The sequence below is a fragment of the Nesoenas mayeri genome (genome assembly GCF_963082525.1).
Source record: "Nesoenas mayeri genome assembly, chromosome: 4".
In the NCBI taxonomy this organism is placed as follows: domain Eukaryota; kingdom Metazoa; phylum Chordata; class Aves; order Columbiformes; family Columbidae; genus Nesoenas; species Nesoenas mayeri.
In genome coordinates, this window is record NC_137540.1 from 46,559,995 (window position 1) to 46,576,084 (window position 16,090).

The 16,090-nt window shown below is 36.1% G+C and overlaps 1 protein-coding gene across 1 annotated transcript in view; it reads right to left on the minus strand.

Moving 5' to 3' along the window:
* Nucleotides 1-16,090, minus strand: part of MICU3 (mitochondrial calcium uptake family member 3) — a gene marked incomplete at both ends in the record, with an annotated part of 47,435 nt that overhangs the window by 640 nt on the left and 30,705 nt on the right. The window contains 4 exons of the mRNA XM_080344123.1: nucleotides 2,019-2,176; nucleotides 3,146-3,254; nucleotides 9,045-9,216; nucleotides 11,016-11,113. Of these exons, the coding sequence (XP_080200249.1) occupies nucleotides 2,019-2,176; nucleotides 3,146-3,254; nucleotides 9,045-9,216; nucleotides 11,016-11,113 (537 nt within the window). The remainder of the gene's footprint in view (nucleotides 1-2,018; nucleotides 2,177-3,145; nucleotides 3,255-9,044; nucleotides 9,217-11,015; nucleotides 11,114-16,090) is intronic.

The following is a 16,090-nucleotide window of genomic DNA, read 5'->3' on the forward strand; positions in this document are numbered from 1 at the left end:
TGGGCAGACATTAACTGTAGGATACTTAACATTAAAGTCAGGTATTTATATTTCATAAACAGGTGCAAATTTCTCAGGCCAAAGGTTTCCAAGTTGCCACAAAATACTGCATAAACAAAAGCTATAATGTTCTTTTATCTCTACAACTGAACTAACTAAATCTTAATATGGATTTGAAAGACAGTTATTAACAAAGAAAAGGTTAGTGATTTGTTAGTTTTGATGTAGCACAAGACAACATTTGAGCCCTTCACATTGTAGGAGCAAAAGGGCAAACTTCTACTTGTTCTGGCCACACTAAATACTGTTAACTTTTAATGTACAAACTATAGGAAGCAATTAATGACACTTTCTGCCCATTTGTTCCGAGCAAAAGGTTCTTATGTGTTCTTTTCATTCTAAACCAAGACTGAGCTGGGCGAGGGGAGGGTGTTTACTAAAGTGAAAAGGCAAAATTTTGCCTTTATGGAAACTTAGAGGAAATTGTAATTCCTAAGTTTGGTACTGTACTGTAAATTTCTTAGAATACTACTGATTAGTGAAGAGAATGCATGCTTCTGAATAATCTAACATGTCTGCATATTACTGAATTATAGAACCAAATCGTGATCATGTCCTATCCAATCCAGGAGATTCATCTAATTAAAATTAGACATAGCATTTAAGAAAGACAGTGCTGTTCTTCTGAACATCACTGGCTATTCTTTTATAGCCCACTGCAATATTTTATAGTGGCTTTGGCAAAAGAAAGCATTAGACAGAATAGTGCTGGATGATAGAGATTCTTAAGGATTACAGGTGATTTCTGTCATGCATTTTGTGAAATAAAAACGTAATACATTTACAAGAATTACTTAGTAAGCAGACTTTTCTGGTTCAATTAACATACACTGCACACTTACAATTAATAAACAATTAAAACATATAGCTGAACATCTTGAAACGGTTATGAAACAATCATTCCCACACCATAATAAAAGGAATTGATGACCAACGAGGAAATAAGTTTGTTACAAATGCAGTGGTTGTTATCCACATATTACGCTCAATCATAATATTACAAAAATGACAAGTACACTATTAGACTCAACACCACAGAAATGTCTAAAATTATATTTAGGAAGCTAACTAAAAATGACTAAAATTACATTACAGAAATAACATACTGAAATGTGAATTTAGGAACCATAATACAGTTTAAGATTTATGTCTAAGGGGTTAGGTTATCAGTAAGAGCACCACTTTACATTTAGTTAAAAATGTTAACACCTGTCATATAAAGAAAAAAAAAGTGACTTTTCCTGATCATGCTCTAATTAAAAACTTTTCTGCTACTATGAAGTTTCCCTGTACTCCACAGAACCTGAAGAGGGCAGCAAGGCCTAAAAGGTAAAGCATGATATAAAAGCTTGTTCCCTATGAAAATTTTCTGCAAGTAACTTCCTGCCCTCTAGCTTCTTGTAATTTACTATATTAGATACAGGGTTCAATTCTCAAAAGCAACTTTGAACTAAAATATAGCATTGTTCAGCACCACTTCATTAATTCTTTATTTGAAAATAAAAGCTATCTTCTGCTGCAACTCTTTCCAACAGTCATTATCAATACTTGGTATTTTAAATAGCGTTTTAGAAGAAGCAGTGGTTGACCTTTAATTAAACTGCCAGAGTTTAAGAGAGATGAGCTCTCTTTTCCCTGCAAACAACCCAGATATAATTGATACCTTTGTTAAACTCCTTAATGCCAATCTATCACACAATACAGAAGAAATGACAGTATGGACGGGATTTCTCATCTCCAATTTGATTTGTGTACTATGAGGGTACATTACATCCTCTATGTATTGCTTTCCAATTAAAAAATATCAAGAAGAAATTTATCTTATAGACTGCTTCAGGATTTCCACAAAACATTTGCCTTTAAACATACACACTGTTGGTTTGCAGCCTACTGGTGCTACAGGTGCTAAGGTAAGTAGCAAAGTCAACTAAGATAACTATAAAATTTAGAATCCTTACCCTAAACCCTCGATTGAGTCTGTCTTTCATAATACCGATAAATTCTTTATAACTCAACTGGTCGTCTCTGTCGACATCAAAAATCTTGAACACTGTGTTCACCAAATGTGGAGAAAGCTTCACACCTGTGGCTACATACACAGCACGTTTGAATTCATCTGCATAAGGAGAACATCAGAAGAAAAAATAGAATACATGAATGCAATCCTACTTTGTGGACAACGTAATTTGAAATACAAGCAAATTTTTAACTTGAGGTTTCACATTTAAACACTCAAAACCAGGAAAATGTGAAAATTAGGATTGAATTTCACAGTTCTAAACTAAGTAGTTCTCAAATGATACTGCTTAATTGATATCAGTTATTTTACACACGAGATAACAGTCCATATGCTATACTATGTGTAATAAAATTAGAAAATCATATTCTAATATAAACCTATGTTACGTATATACCGATGGCATCTACTTAATTGACACAAAGCAGAACCTAAGAAACAGAGCACAGAGAAAATAGTGTACTCCTTTGGCAAGGCCACATGAGGTAGGACTATGCTGCTGTTATTGCATCAGACCCATGAAGATGCTACTTGAAGAGAGCGCACAAGTCTGATCACCTCACATATTCTTCACTTTGCACTCCCCAAGCACCTCAACTGTTATATTAAGGATTTTAATAAGTACACACTTGCCTAGTTCTTTCATCACACACTTACTGATTTGTTCAAAAATCTGTCTAATCCCTCTTTGGAGCTTCTGATGCTGTTTCCTTGTACAACCTTTGCAGAAGGCCAGATTCCAGACACTTCACCGTGCAAAGAAATGCTTGTTTGCTTGGAACTGATCTCTTACTGGTGTCATCAAGCGTCTCTTAACTCTTGTATTGTAGGATTTGGTGACCAACTATTCTGCATTCAGCTTATCCACCACTTATATGACTTGTAAAGCTCTATCATATCTCTTATGCTATGACCGAGCCTTCTCCCCTCAAAGCTGGAGTCCCAGCCTTTTTAGCCTTTTACCTCAGACATTGAAACTGCAAACCAGGAATTACAAAACATTTTTGTATTTTTGTCAACAGTTCTGTATCTTTAACAACAGATTTTCATAAAAATACGAATACTTACCTTGACCTATGGAACGACTCGCAAAATTATACATTTGCATTGCAATTGTAAAATCTTCCAGGTTGTTCAAGAATTGGAAAAATGATCTAAACTCATCAAATGTGATACCCTAAAAAATAAAAGAACAATATGCACCATAAGAATTAACAGTTGTGATGACAAATGAATAAAACAGCCTTGCAGTTACAAATACCTACTTCATTTCAGCACAGATAATACTCCCATTGAAAAAAACAGATTCGTACTGAAAGTCAATAAAGAATTGGAATTTCCTGAGGTATGCAAGATATTTTTCCTCTTTGCCACTGCAACAGATTCTGACCCAAAATAAGAAAAAAATATTGTTTCATTGTTTAAGGCAATCTTTAAGAATTCCAGAATTATTACAATATGACAGTTAGTATTGAGAAGAAGAGTCTAAGTTTGTATGAATATTGGAATATGTTTACAACTGAAAACCTGCAAACCGCTATCATATGTATGTGAGTATGTGTGCTCACATAAATACATTAAATTGCCATTAAATGGCAGAGCGGTGGATGTGGTCTACCTTGACTTCAGTAAAGCCTTTGACACAGTCTCCCACAGCATCCTCACAGCTAAGTTGAAGAGGTGTGGTCTAGACAATAGAGTAGTGAGGTGGGTCGCAAACTGGCTTAAGGAGAGAAGCCAGAAAGTGGTAGTCAATGGTGCGGAGTCTAGTTGGAGGCCAGTATCTAGTGGAGTGCCTCAGGGCTCAGTACTGGGGCCAATATTATTCAATATATTCATTAACATTTTAGACGAGGGAATAGAGTGTACTATCAGCAAGTTTGCTGATGACACTAAGGTGGGAGGAGTGGCTGACACGCCAGAAGGCTGCGCTGCCATCCAGCGGGACCTGGACAGGCTGGAGAGTTGGGCAGGGAATAACCTAATGAAATTTAACAAGGGAAAGTGTAGAGTCCTGCATCTGGGCAGGAACAACCCCAGGTTCCAGTATAGGTTGGGAAATTACATATTAGAGAGCAGTGTAGGGGAAAGGGACCTGGGGGTCCTGGTGGACAACAGGATGACCATGAGCCAGCACCGTGCCCTTGTGGCCAGGAAGGCCAATGGTATCCTGGGGTGTATTAGAAGGGGGGTGGTTAGTAGATCGAGACAGGTTCTCCTTCCCCTCTACTCTGCCCTGGTGAGACCACATCTGGAATATTGTGTCCAGTTCTGGGCTCCTCAGTTCCAGAACAGGGAACTGCTGGAGAGAGTCCAGCGTAGGGCAACAAAGATGATTAAGGGAGTGGAGCACCTCCCTTATGAGGAAAGGCTGAGGGAGCTGGGTCTCTAGTTTGGAGAAGAGGAGACTGAGGGGTGACCTTATTAATGCTTATAAATATATAAAGGGTGAGTGCCACGAGGACGGAGCCAGGCTCTTCTCAGTGGCAAACAATGATAGGACAAGGGGTAATGGGATCAAGCTGGAACACAAGAGGTTCCACTTAAATTTGAGAAAACACTTCTTCTCAGTGAGGGTGACAGAGCACCGGAACAGGCTGCCCAGGGAGGTTGTGGAGTCTCCTTCTCTGGAGACATTCAAAACCCGCCTGGACATGTTCCTGTGCGACCTCACCTAGGCATTCCTGCTCCAGCAGGGGGATTGGACTAGATGATCTTTTGAGGTCCCTTCCAATCCCAAACATACTGTGATACTGTGAAATTAATTCATAGATACATGTTGTGACGTAACTTAAGCTTTGTACTTTAAGGTGAAGGTTTTACATATCCAAATTTAGACATCTAGGTCTTTTCAGCTGATACTCCCAAGAATCAAGGATCGGCATCTTTTGCATTTTGACGAGACTTCAGAATATCTTCTGTGAAAGTTCCTCTGAAAGCGCTTTTGTTAAAAGAACTTATTTTCTCACCTTTTCTTGTGATATTTGTTCTGATTTCTTTCATCTTAGCTACAAATCCAAAGACCCAAAAAACTATCTCTAAATCAATTTTGAAAAAGACCTTAAACAGAGACTTTGAATTAAGCCAGGACCATTGCCTATGTCTCATTCTCCACAGTCTGTCAGCCATTCTGACTATGGGATGGCATTCTTCAAACCTTGATTTCCCCAGTCTCCTGTAACTATCATTCCTGGCTATTCTTCTGTCTGGTTTTAGCCTTTTATCCTATTTAACTATTTTTCTCTGAAAATAAACCTGAATAAAACAGAAAGACCTGTAAGCCTTTCTGTTCAAACTAAAATCTTGACCCACATCTCTCCTCAATGACATACATAATCATATGGTATGGTGGAACACAGAAATACTAAGTAGGTTTGTGGCAGAGGAGAAAATGGCAGAGGTTGGGTGTGAACACAGGTGAGACAACAAGTACTGTGGTAAATGTGGAGTGCCACATAACATCATTAAAATAAAATACTTTAATAGGCCTCCACCCACTTGAGATGTAAACCACTGCTCAAGTGATCCTACCTAAGCTCTAGCTAAGATTTATAAACTGTTTGATTGGAGAGCCTGACCCATCTCCATCATGAATTGCTTTTCTCAACAAGCATATTTGTTCTCTGTTCTGTCCTTCACAATTGGGAGAAAACTCTCATAGACACAAGCAGAACTACCTCCTTACTCTCCTTTGAATTTTTATCTTAAAAACTTAATTTCCTAATACTAACCAATACTGTCTTCTTGTTTCATTGCATTTGACATCTAATGGTTTACATCCAAGTTCTGTTCCTTGCACCCTGTTCAAACTGAAAACCCTCTGGGACTGGAGTAATTTTGTCACTTATTTGTGAAATACTTAGATCAGTGAAATTTCAGTCCCCAACTAGGACCCTCAGGTACTATGGTAAAGCAGCAATAATACAGAATGGCTGTCAACATCCTGAGCTAACATTTTTAGGTTCACAAGGTTTTTTAAAAATCCTTAATTTGCACCAATTTGTCTGTGAAGATTCCGAATGTGGGAGATACTGTAAGAGGTTAGGCTACTGCAAAAATCCTGGCTCTTTCCAAATAATGAGAGAGAAGGTGGTCAGTCTAGATGGAAAATAGCCTTTGTGTAGGAAAGGCTGAGAACCGCTGGTTCTTCAAACAAGCCTTTTTGCAGCTTCCATGTTTCCAGCAGTGATGAAAACTGCTGCCAAGAATTGACACTGGAGATTAGGCTGGGAGATAAAGGAGCCACATCTGTAGTTCACGGCTGAACTGTACATACTCCATAACATTTTAGCAATAAGAAAAGTATCTAACTTCATAATTCCATAATTTCTGCTGAAATAATCTGCAATCACACATGTTTATTTCCTCTCAAGGAAAAACAGCAAAGGACACAAAACAGGCAGAAAGGCAGACAAAATGACACTTGGAGAGTTGGCCATACAGCTTTCTACTGTCTCTCTCTCTTCCTAGGACCCTATTTTGTTCAACTGGCAACTGTAATAACATTTTGTATTTGCCATGTTTTGCATTTTGAGATAGGAAGTTAGTTATTTACATGTAGCTATCCCAGAAGTTTCCTACTGGACACTATTTATTTTGTATGTAAAAGGAAACAAACTTTTTAATTTATTTGGACAGATTATATTTTACTACAGCAAAGAAAACTCATGTTAATGCACCAATGCTGTTAAAAATGCATAGACTTTCTTTAGGAGCTGATATTTGTAGTAATTCCATTTACCAGCTTAAATGAATCAATGTTTGACATCTAGTCAGTAAAACAGGGAAAACATCCTGTGAGCAGGCAGCGTGCCAGCCAAACATTTTAACATGACTACAATATGCCAAATGATCATCGTGTTGTTTTAGAGGCTCCTACATACGGTGACATGAAGATTAACATTGACAGCTGTGAGAATAGCTGTCTATTACTCTACAGGCTAGACTAACTTTTCTTCTAAATGGAATCTTCTAGTTTGTATTAGTATTGCAGTGGATCACTGTGATAAAAATAGAGAGTGCAATTTATAGTTTTCTAATTGTATGTTATTACAACTGTACAAAAAGTGCAAACATATGAACAATGCCTCCGTAACAATATGAGGCAAAGTCCCATTCTCAAAAGCCCATGGCCAGCACAGGAGATGTCACAGGATTTACTTCTTCCACTGCACTGACAGCACATTTACCTCACCAGTGATATGGAGCCATGGAAAATGGCAATGTCTTGTTTTAACTCAAGGAGGTATAGCATATGACATAAATGGATATGGATATGAGATAAATGGAACTGGTCAAGTGCCAGGATATTCCCGGAACGTAGCAGAAGCAAACCTGTTAATGAGTGATACAGCTTCCTAACATGGAATTTTTCCTTAGCTGATGGTCCCACCAGAGATCAAGAAGAAAAAACTACTGTGGAAGACTTGCTATCAGAACAGTAGCACTGGACAACTTAGAGATGAACTTCAAAGAATACTTCTTATCAAATGAAAGCGTCAGTATTTATATTTACTTAATCAACTTCACCTTTGCTATTCAAAGAAGTATTTCTCTATACCTATGACTGTCATTATTTTTCAGTTACCCAAGTGACACTTACATCATTGATGTTATACAAGCCACAATATGATTTTTTTTTTTTTTCAGATTCCATATGTGTGGAAATCTTGATTTCACCCTACAGAAAAACATCTGGGAACCCTGCAAAAAAAAGCTTGCTACCATTTCTGTTGCACTGTCTTGGAATACTGCAAGCTGTACAGACCTTTCAGAGTAGATAGAACTGAGCCATCCAGCAGCTAGATCAGGAGCTCAGAAAGGGTCAGTGAGCAGGAACTCTGATCCCAATCTTGTCGCTTCATCTTACACCTGATCTGGTGCAAAGCAGACAGCCCTGCTTTCCCTTTCTACTTCCCAGCTATATTTATCTCTCAGTGGACCTAACTGCTGTACAACCACAGGAAGAATCAGATAACCCACATATTTGAACAGATTGTTGGTATGTGTTTCTATCAGGTCAGCTGACTGATCTCAATCTGTAGACTGAAATTACAAGATAACTTCAGTAATAATAATAACAATAGTAATAACACCACCACCACCACCACAACCAAACAACCCTCCCTCCCCCCAACATAATAAAACAAAACCCAACCAAACAAAAACCCCTCTGAACTAGTTTATTACTTTTCTTCACAAGTTCTGCTGTCAATGCTATCAAAATACATAGCTATTGAAAGAGTTACATTTCCAGGACAGATTAATCTGATCTCCTTATGTAAACACGAATGAAAGAAGTATATCCAAAGCATCCGTTATTTGAAGAGCTACATTTAACCTTACCCAATTGATTACCACTGATGCATAGTTGCCACTACATTTCTCTGATTCACTTCTGGCAAAACATTTGTTGTTAAACAAATGAAGAACTATCTACCTTTTCACATTTACTGTCTTTCTTATCTTTTCTATCTCTTCAGCCATTAATAAGAACCACATAGCTATCAATAACTATATACAAGTGATCCACTATTAAGACTATAAAACAAGAAGACAAAGGGTATCAATGTTTTTTCTGAAGAGGTGCTATCCCAGTGGCAGTGCAAAAGAGAAGAAAAAAGAAGATTTTTTTAATGACTCATTGCTAGAAAATTGTATATTTTCAATTCATATGGTTCTTGCAGTTTAAACTGAATTTTCATGTAATATAAAGCTTTGTTATTTAAACTTCAAAAATATTACTAGCTAAATCCTATGAAACATAATCCTATGCTATTTATTCCTCTACCTTTTATTCAGCAAGTAATCTGAAAAACATGAGACACTCATCTTATGATCAGAGTAAAATCCTAGTGCTAATTAATTCCGTAACAGAATCCTGTTCAGCCCAACAAGGCTATGTTTTCATCTTGGTGACACTAGGATTGGATGCTGTGGCCCAGTGCTGTCCCAGCTAAACAATTACCTTTTCCTCAGGAATCCTGCAGCGCATGTTTTCCAGGTAACTGGATGTATTTTCCACATTTGTATACCTCAGAAGAATATGGGCAAAGTCCTCCTCACTGATGGTGTTCATCCCATTAGAGTAGGAGAGGAATTCTATCTCTAGAACCTCAGTTTGTAGGTTATCCATAAATCTAAAGCACAAACATAAATATGAAGAAATAATAATACTTCATTTTTCTATTAATGTCCTTACAAGATTCATAAAATAAAAAGCCAAATAGCATTATGCAAATTATTTATCTTTTCATAGCACTAATGGTAAATCAGGCAAATCCCTTATCTGTGTAGACATATTTTCTAACCTATATAACAATCTTAACTCAAAGATGAAGTGTTTTAGAAGTGATTAAAATAACAATACATTTCTAATTTAATTCTAGTTTGTGTCTGCTTATTTTCTTCTTCATTGGGTCACTGATCTTTATTTTTATATGCTGGACTGAAAATTCCATCATGGTACTAAATGAATTCCCCAAATTTATTCCCCATATAGCTGCTTACAGATTGTGATTAAACCTTCCCTTTCTCTTCTTAACAAGCTAAATATGATGAACTCTTGCAGCCTTTTGATCTAAACTTTTTTTTTTTTTTTAATACTTCACTATTCTTATGATATTTCTATAAATGTTTCCCAACTTAAGAACATATTTAGTATAATCTGGACACTAAAACTGGCTAAAGTATACAACTAGCTACATATAAAAAGGAAACACAACTTCCCTGATTCTTCTTGATGTCTCAGTTATACAACCAAGGATGAAATTAGCTCTCTGGTCACAGTACTGCACTGGGAGTTCATGTTCATCTCATTGTCAAACACAACCTGGAGCATTTCCCTGTTACAGGTTCCCATGAGTTCCCATCCTTTAGACACCACCCGTAACACTCCTTCCTAAGATACAACTTGACTTCTAAGAACTATAAAGTGCTCAAATCAAAAGGATGTATAGACAAAAGTATAAGTTCAAGGTAAACATACAACAGTATTTCCCTCACCAATCATAGGTTAATGTGTTTTTTAGCTGGCAAAGTGCTAAATAAAATATGATGGATCCCTCTTTCATGAATGTGTACTAGGTTTTGATCTCTTTAGTACACACAACATCTTATGACAACTGATGGACATTTTAACTAGAAGCCTTCTGAAAAAGTACCTTCTTTTCTGCCTCTTGTTCTGAACTCACACCATGATTTCACTTGAAGACATGGTTTTTATGCTATGTGAAATACTTTTAATGACATACACAATTTTAAGGCAAAGTATTTTGCAAACATCTGATTGATTAGAATGCACAGACAAGCGATAATTATAATGACAACAGGTACTGGGAGTATTTTCTGAGGAAACAATAACCAAGCACTGTATCTCTTTCAATCACACAAAACAATACAGTTTTATGGCTCTGTTTTTACGGCACTCTCCCTGTATTTTTAAATTCTGTTTTAACTGGCCTAATAATTAAGCCAATAGCTTCTTCCACCGTGTTTTCACTTTTTCCCAGAAGCAGCTTGTTCCTAGGTGCCTACATGGTATCTTCAGAAAAATCTTTACATTTAAATATGTCCCTAAGAGCAGAGACGCACATACATTTGCTTTAAAGCACTGACAAATGGGGGAAAAAATAGCAATAATTCAAAACAATGAAAAAATTCCTATATACCAATAAGGACAGGATTGGGGCATAACCTCTCCAAATCAACTACACACAAGTGCTAACAAAATTTGCAAGTGCAGCAGCATCAGTAAAGGACTTTTTATTGTTGGTCCCCTTACTGTTTTATTTTGCTCGTTGTATATATAACACACACAAAGGGAACATACATTTTGTACACGTGTCTGCATAAATGATGTGTATAGTAATAAAATATACATTAATTAGAACAAACATGTAACTATATTTTACAAGGAAACAATGAAGTTGCGACTCACCTATAAAAATCCTCAAAGTTCAATTCAGCTTTTCCTTTTTTGCCGAAAAAGTGTACAAGCAGTGTGGTATCTGACAGTGAACTTGAAAGATCATCCCGCTTAAATATTAGAATAAAAAAAACAAAGGCCGTGATTGGATCAGTTACAGAAGTATAATCTGAGAATGCCTGTCATCACAATAGACCCTTCTATTAAAAGAGTTTGTTTTATGTTCACATAACATTACAAAATATTTTAGCATTAAAATCCATTAAATTAATTTAGGCATGCAATTTTCACACAAAATAGCATTAGGCTGTTAATTGCATTTAGTAGAAAATGCTTAAATCAACAGTTTAATTTAATGGAAGCTGCAATGAAGGGGGGGAAAGCATGAAAAATAAAACCAGAAACTCTTGAGAAAAAAAAAGTTCTAGTCAGTTGAGGTAAAACACAAAAATAACTCCCTTTGTACACTATCTCCTTTCCTTTCTACTAAGCAACTACAAAGAAATTAAAGGACGTTACTTCAAATGTTCTTATTTTATATTTCAAAATTAAGTATGGGATTGTATTCCAAAATCACTCAGATCAGTCAGGTGTACTTTATATGATACTTTTCTGTAAGTAGAAGGTGACTAAATTTTACTGCTCAAAGACATTTAAAACAACAGAACTGTAAGAAATTTTGAAATAAATAATATTTTGACTCATTCTCTTAAGAATGTTCCTCATCTACCGAGTATGTGGTCTCTGCATCAGACAAAAATCCTTGAACATGTGCGAGTACTTTTTCCTTAAGGAATATCAGTTTTGAAGGCACAGAATTAGAGTAGTAAAACCAATGAATTTTGACCATCTGGAATAGCAAGAGTTGCAAATAGGAAGACATGCATATAAACAGAAGTAACTATCATCAGTGTATAGTGATTGTGCAATATTCCACTTTTTTCAAACATATTAATTATCCTTAACTGTCGTATATGTGCATTGATTTTACCGCTTTTACAAAGAAACTTTTGGTATACTGAAGAGCTAGAAGAATAATTCAGTAACATAAAGCTCTTAAATAAGCCATAGTATTCCACCATGGCAATGTCCTTCTGGCATTAATGAGCACCTGCCAACATTTGAAATACAAAAAGTAATACATATAGTCTCCTTGCTGCACCTGCCTAGGAAGAACCTTGTGTCCAAGCTCTCATTTTTCTTACAAAGACAAGATCTTATGAAAAGCAAAGATTGGGAGCCAGTAGTCTCTGGTATTCCTAGGCAAGCCACCCCTTACCAGCACTACCGTGTTGTTGTGAAAGTGTGTTTGCCAACTCTACTGTTAAAGTACAAAACAGAACGGACAGTACAGACACCTAGTAAGTATTTGGGAGATGTAACGGTACTAAGTTTATCATCATAATGTTAGATTTCAAACCTATGGGATTTACTGTAAGTATAGAAAACTGTTTATACAGGTCTATAAAGATCTACATATACAAACCTGCAAGCTGTACTCAGAGTCCTTTAAATCTGACTTTATTTCATAAGTGAAGAGGCCACAAATTTATAACAGGTGGAGAAAGTCTCAATCAAGAAACTAGGAAGAAATTTCGAACAGTATGCAGTAGTTTGACATCATGTACCATGAAAAACCATTTCATATCTACATTCTCTGAAATATACTATATTAATTTCAAATTTACATACTGATTTGTAAAAATGTAAAATGCATATATATTTATGTATCAACAAGGAAAAACGCGAGGCAGTGACAACACAAATCCTTTCCTTTCAACATCCAAGAGCTAAAGAAATGGGAAAGACTTTTCTGTACTTCAGTATAATCAGTTTAAGATTCTCAAGATTGTATTTCATATACTCTAGCTTCCTCTTTATTCTCATTATCTTCTCCAGGGAGAAATAAGATGACATAGTGTACATATTGGTAGAGAGATATTTCATGTCCTTCAATTGAGACAGCTCAGCGCTTCAAGTGAGCAAACTATTTAAGGAAAGTAATCACTATTTGTCTTTGAATATTGTTATCCTCCACTACAGGACACAATATACTGAAATGCAGATACCCTGATTTCTTCTGTCTTTTAAGCAATAAATCCCTAAGCACATTCAAACAATCTCCCTCAAGTACACTGAAAAGATATCAAATGTTAAATTACAGCCTTTCATCTTGCAAAAACATTCCAAAGCCTTAGACCTAGGTTGCATTCATCAATACCTAAAGAACCATTTCAAAAAAATACAATCTGTAAGTCTTCACAATTCCCACTTGGTCATTCTCACTAAATGAAAAAAAACCTGCACCCCAGAAATTCAACCCCGTATGCTTTTCCACAGAATTGCAGGCAACTGAAAACTATTCCTGTGCTCCTTCTGGTTTGAGAGCATTATATAAATTTTCTCTCTTAAGAGGTAATGGTAAAAGCAAGTCTTAATAATTTCAAACTACTATTTATTGTTCATAATAAAATGAAATTTGTATTTTTGATCAGTGAAAATGCAATGACCACACCTGTTTCCATATATAAAAATGCGAGACTCTATTTTGATATAATATATTTTAGAATTCTTCTAAATGAGAATAAAAACCTGCCTCACTTCTCTTTACCTTTACACTAAGTGCAATACAAATATAGGTACAGAGACAAACAGGAGATGAATGTTTCAGTCACATTAGTGGCTTGCTGCATAATGGCAACACCTTGTCCTCTCTATCTCCCAATGTGAACAGTAGGAAATTTTTCTTTTTTTTTTTTTTTACATTCTGCAAAATTCATTTGAGGCTTTTGATTAAAGAGGGTCAACTAAAAGGAAGTCAAACTCATGAGCAATGGTCCACTTGTAGCAACATTATTCTGAGAATGAAGTATGCATATTATGTTTTGAGTTCCTAAGAGCTTTCTTACTGCAAGTCCTTGATTTTTCAATAGTGATAACAACCATACTGATTTCCAGTTTCATTTAGTAATTTAAAAATAAACGCACAAACTGAACTCAGTGGTAAGTGGCATATTCCAACAGGATGGTGTGGTTGCTTTAAATCAGGAATGCCAGAAACAATCTTGTCCTACAAAGAAACTGGATGTGACAAATAACTTTTGCCCCCTGCAAAGAGACCTTATAGGTTGATTCTTGTAACAACGAACCTTATTTACACTTCTTTTCAACTTACACAAGGCCTTCTCAAAAGGCTGTGAAACAACACAGACTCCAATGTCACCTAGCTTTATGCCACTTTCTTAGTAGAGATGCCTATAACATCACTCAGATGTTAAAGTACCTGGGGGAGATAAGAATATGGATGAAAGCCAGCTGGCTCAAACCTGAACCAAGCAAGACAAAGATGATTATGGTGAGAAGTGGGAAATTCTCAGTGAAGCAAATGAAGGACATACTTTTTTTTTCATAAAATGAATTAAAAGTGAGCAGAGAGACTTTTTATACATTTTATGGACAATTTAAATTGATGTTTAATTTAACTGCTGTTCAGCTGCAAGTAGATTGTAGTTACAGATACTAGCCTGAGGCATCAGATGTAAAAAACCTCCCTCTTCAAATTAATGTTGAGTAGAGATTACCAAACTTAAGTCCATCTATACTTGGGACTACTAACTGTGGATTAAGATGACAGTTAATTCAGAAAACTCAGTGCCTCAAGCTCCTTAAATAGTCCATGAAAAGAGCAGCCCTCTCTCCCCTTTGTGTCTCCCTTAGCTGACTAGACAGGAACACTGATGTTCTGGGCCTTCAAATTTGGTGGAATAAATAAGGACAAACAACGGGACTCACAGTTCAGGACCTCATCAATTTAAAAGCAAAGAAAAAAGGCTCAGTATACTGCTTTATTGCTGGATTACTGTTAACATATTATTACTGTGAATATTGATAGAAAGATTGGTCTAAAACTCAGGTCTGTAACACTGCATTTTCTTTTGTTCAGAGACAAATCAACTCAAGCTGAGAGAGGTACAGAGAGACCTAGCTGATACCTGGGAAATGTAGGTTCTACCCTAAAAGAAAAGTCTAAGACCTTTCTTTGCTTAGCCTATGCTAATTAAAACTGTGGGCTATGATTGCATTTTTAAATACAACCATGAGTAAGAAGTTTAAGACTAAAGAGAAAAAGCCCTGTGAAAATTAAGGGGCAACAGACTGGTACAAAGGTACTATAAGTAAATTCAGCCTGGAAAGTCCATCCAATTCCTCAGGTTATTCAATGGCTTCTGCAGAGGAACAGCAGGGACAAAACACTAATTACTTTTAATATGGAGCACACATTGCTTATGAAGCAAAGAAAAGGATTGTTTTACCCTGGAGGTCTGTTTCAGTTCCATGTTCTTTTCTCATTATGATCCTGTTTATGAAGCACGGGACTTGAGATCAGAGTCAATGGGGAGCTGCTCTATGTCCTTTAATGCCGCAACCAGCAGAGCAATCACCCTCAATGTAGGTGGCACAGAAAAGCCTGAATTATCTAGTTTTCTAATGCTCTCAAATGATCAGTACAAATAAATGTCTTACTCAATTGTCTCAAAACATATCACAAAACAAGAATCTGATCAGAAGTCAAGGAACTATGGAAATTAATTTGACAGCACAGTGATACTGCCAGTCCTCCATAATGATCATGTAATATCCACAGGCTGTTTTGGTTACCTTAAAACATTTTTGGTACAGTTGAACAATTAAAACAATCTTTGCATGACACAGTTTTTGTGAAGATCAGCTATGATAACATACAGAAAAAGCACATTAAGGACATAAACATTAAAATCTTAAAGGGCTGCAACTCTCATTAAAGTTGTCACATCACTGGACCAAGTCGAAATGACAGAGTTTTCCTGAATAATTTCTCTAACTGTGAAATATTGTCACTACTAGTGTCAGAAAATGCTTTTATTGTAAGGACTGAAGAGGGCTTGATCTTCCAACTCTTTGAAAAGGTAACTTTGCTTTTACTCAGAAACGACAACTTTTAATTATTGCACTGTGTGGAACCAAATCCATTTCATCTGAGAACTTTCAGGCTTAAAAAAAAAAAAAAAAAAAAGAAAGAAGAAAAAAGAAGAAAAGTACATAAAATA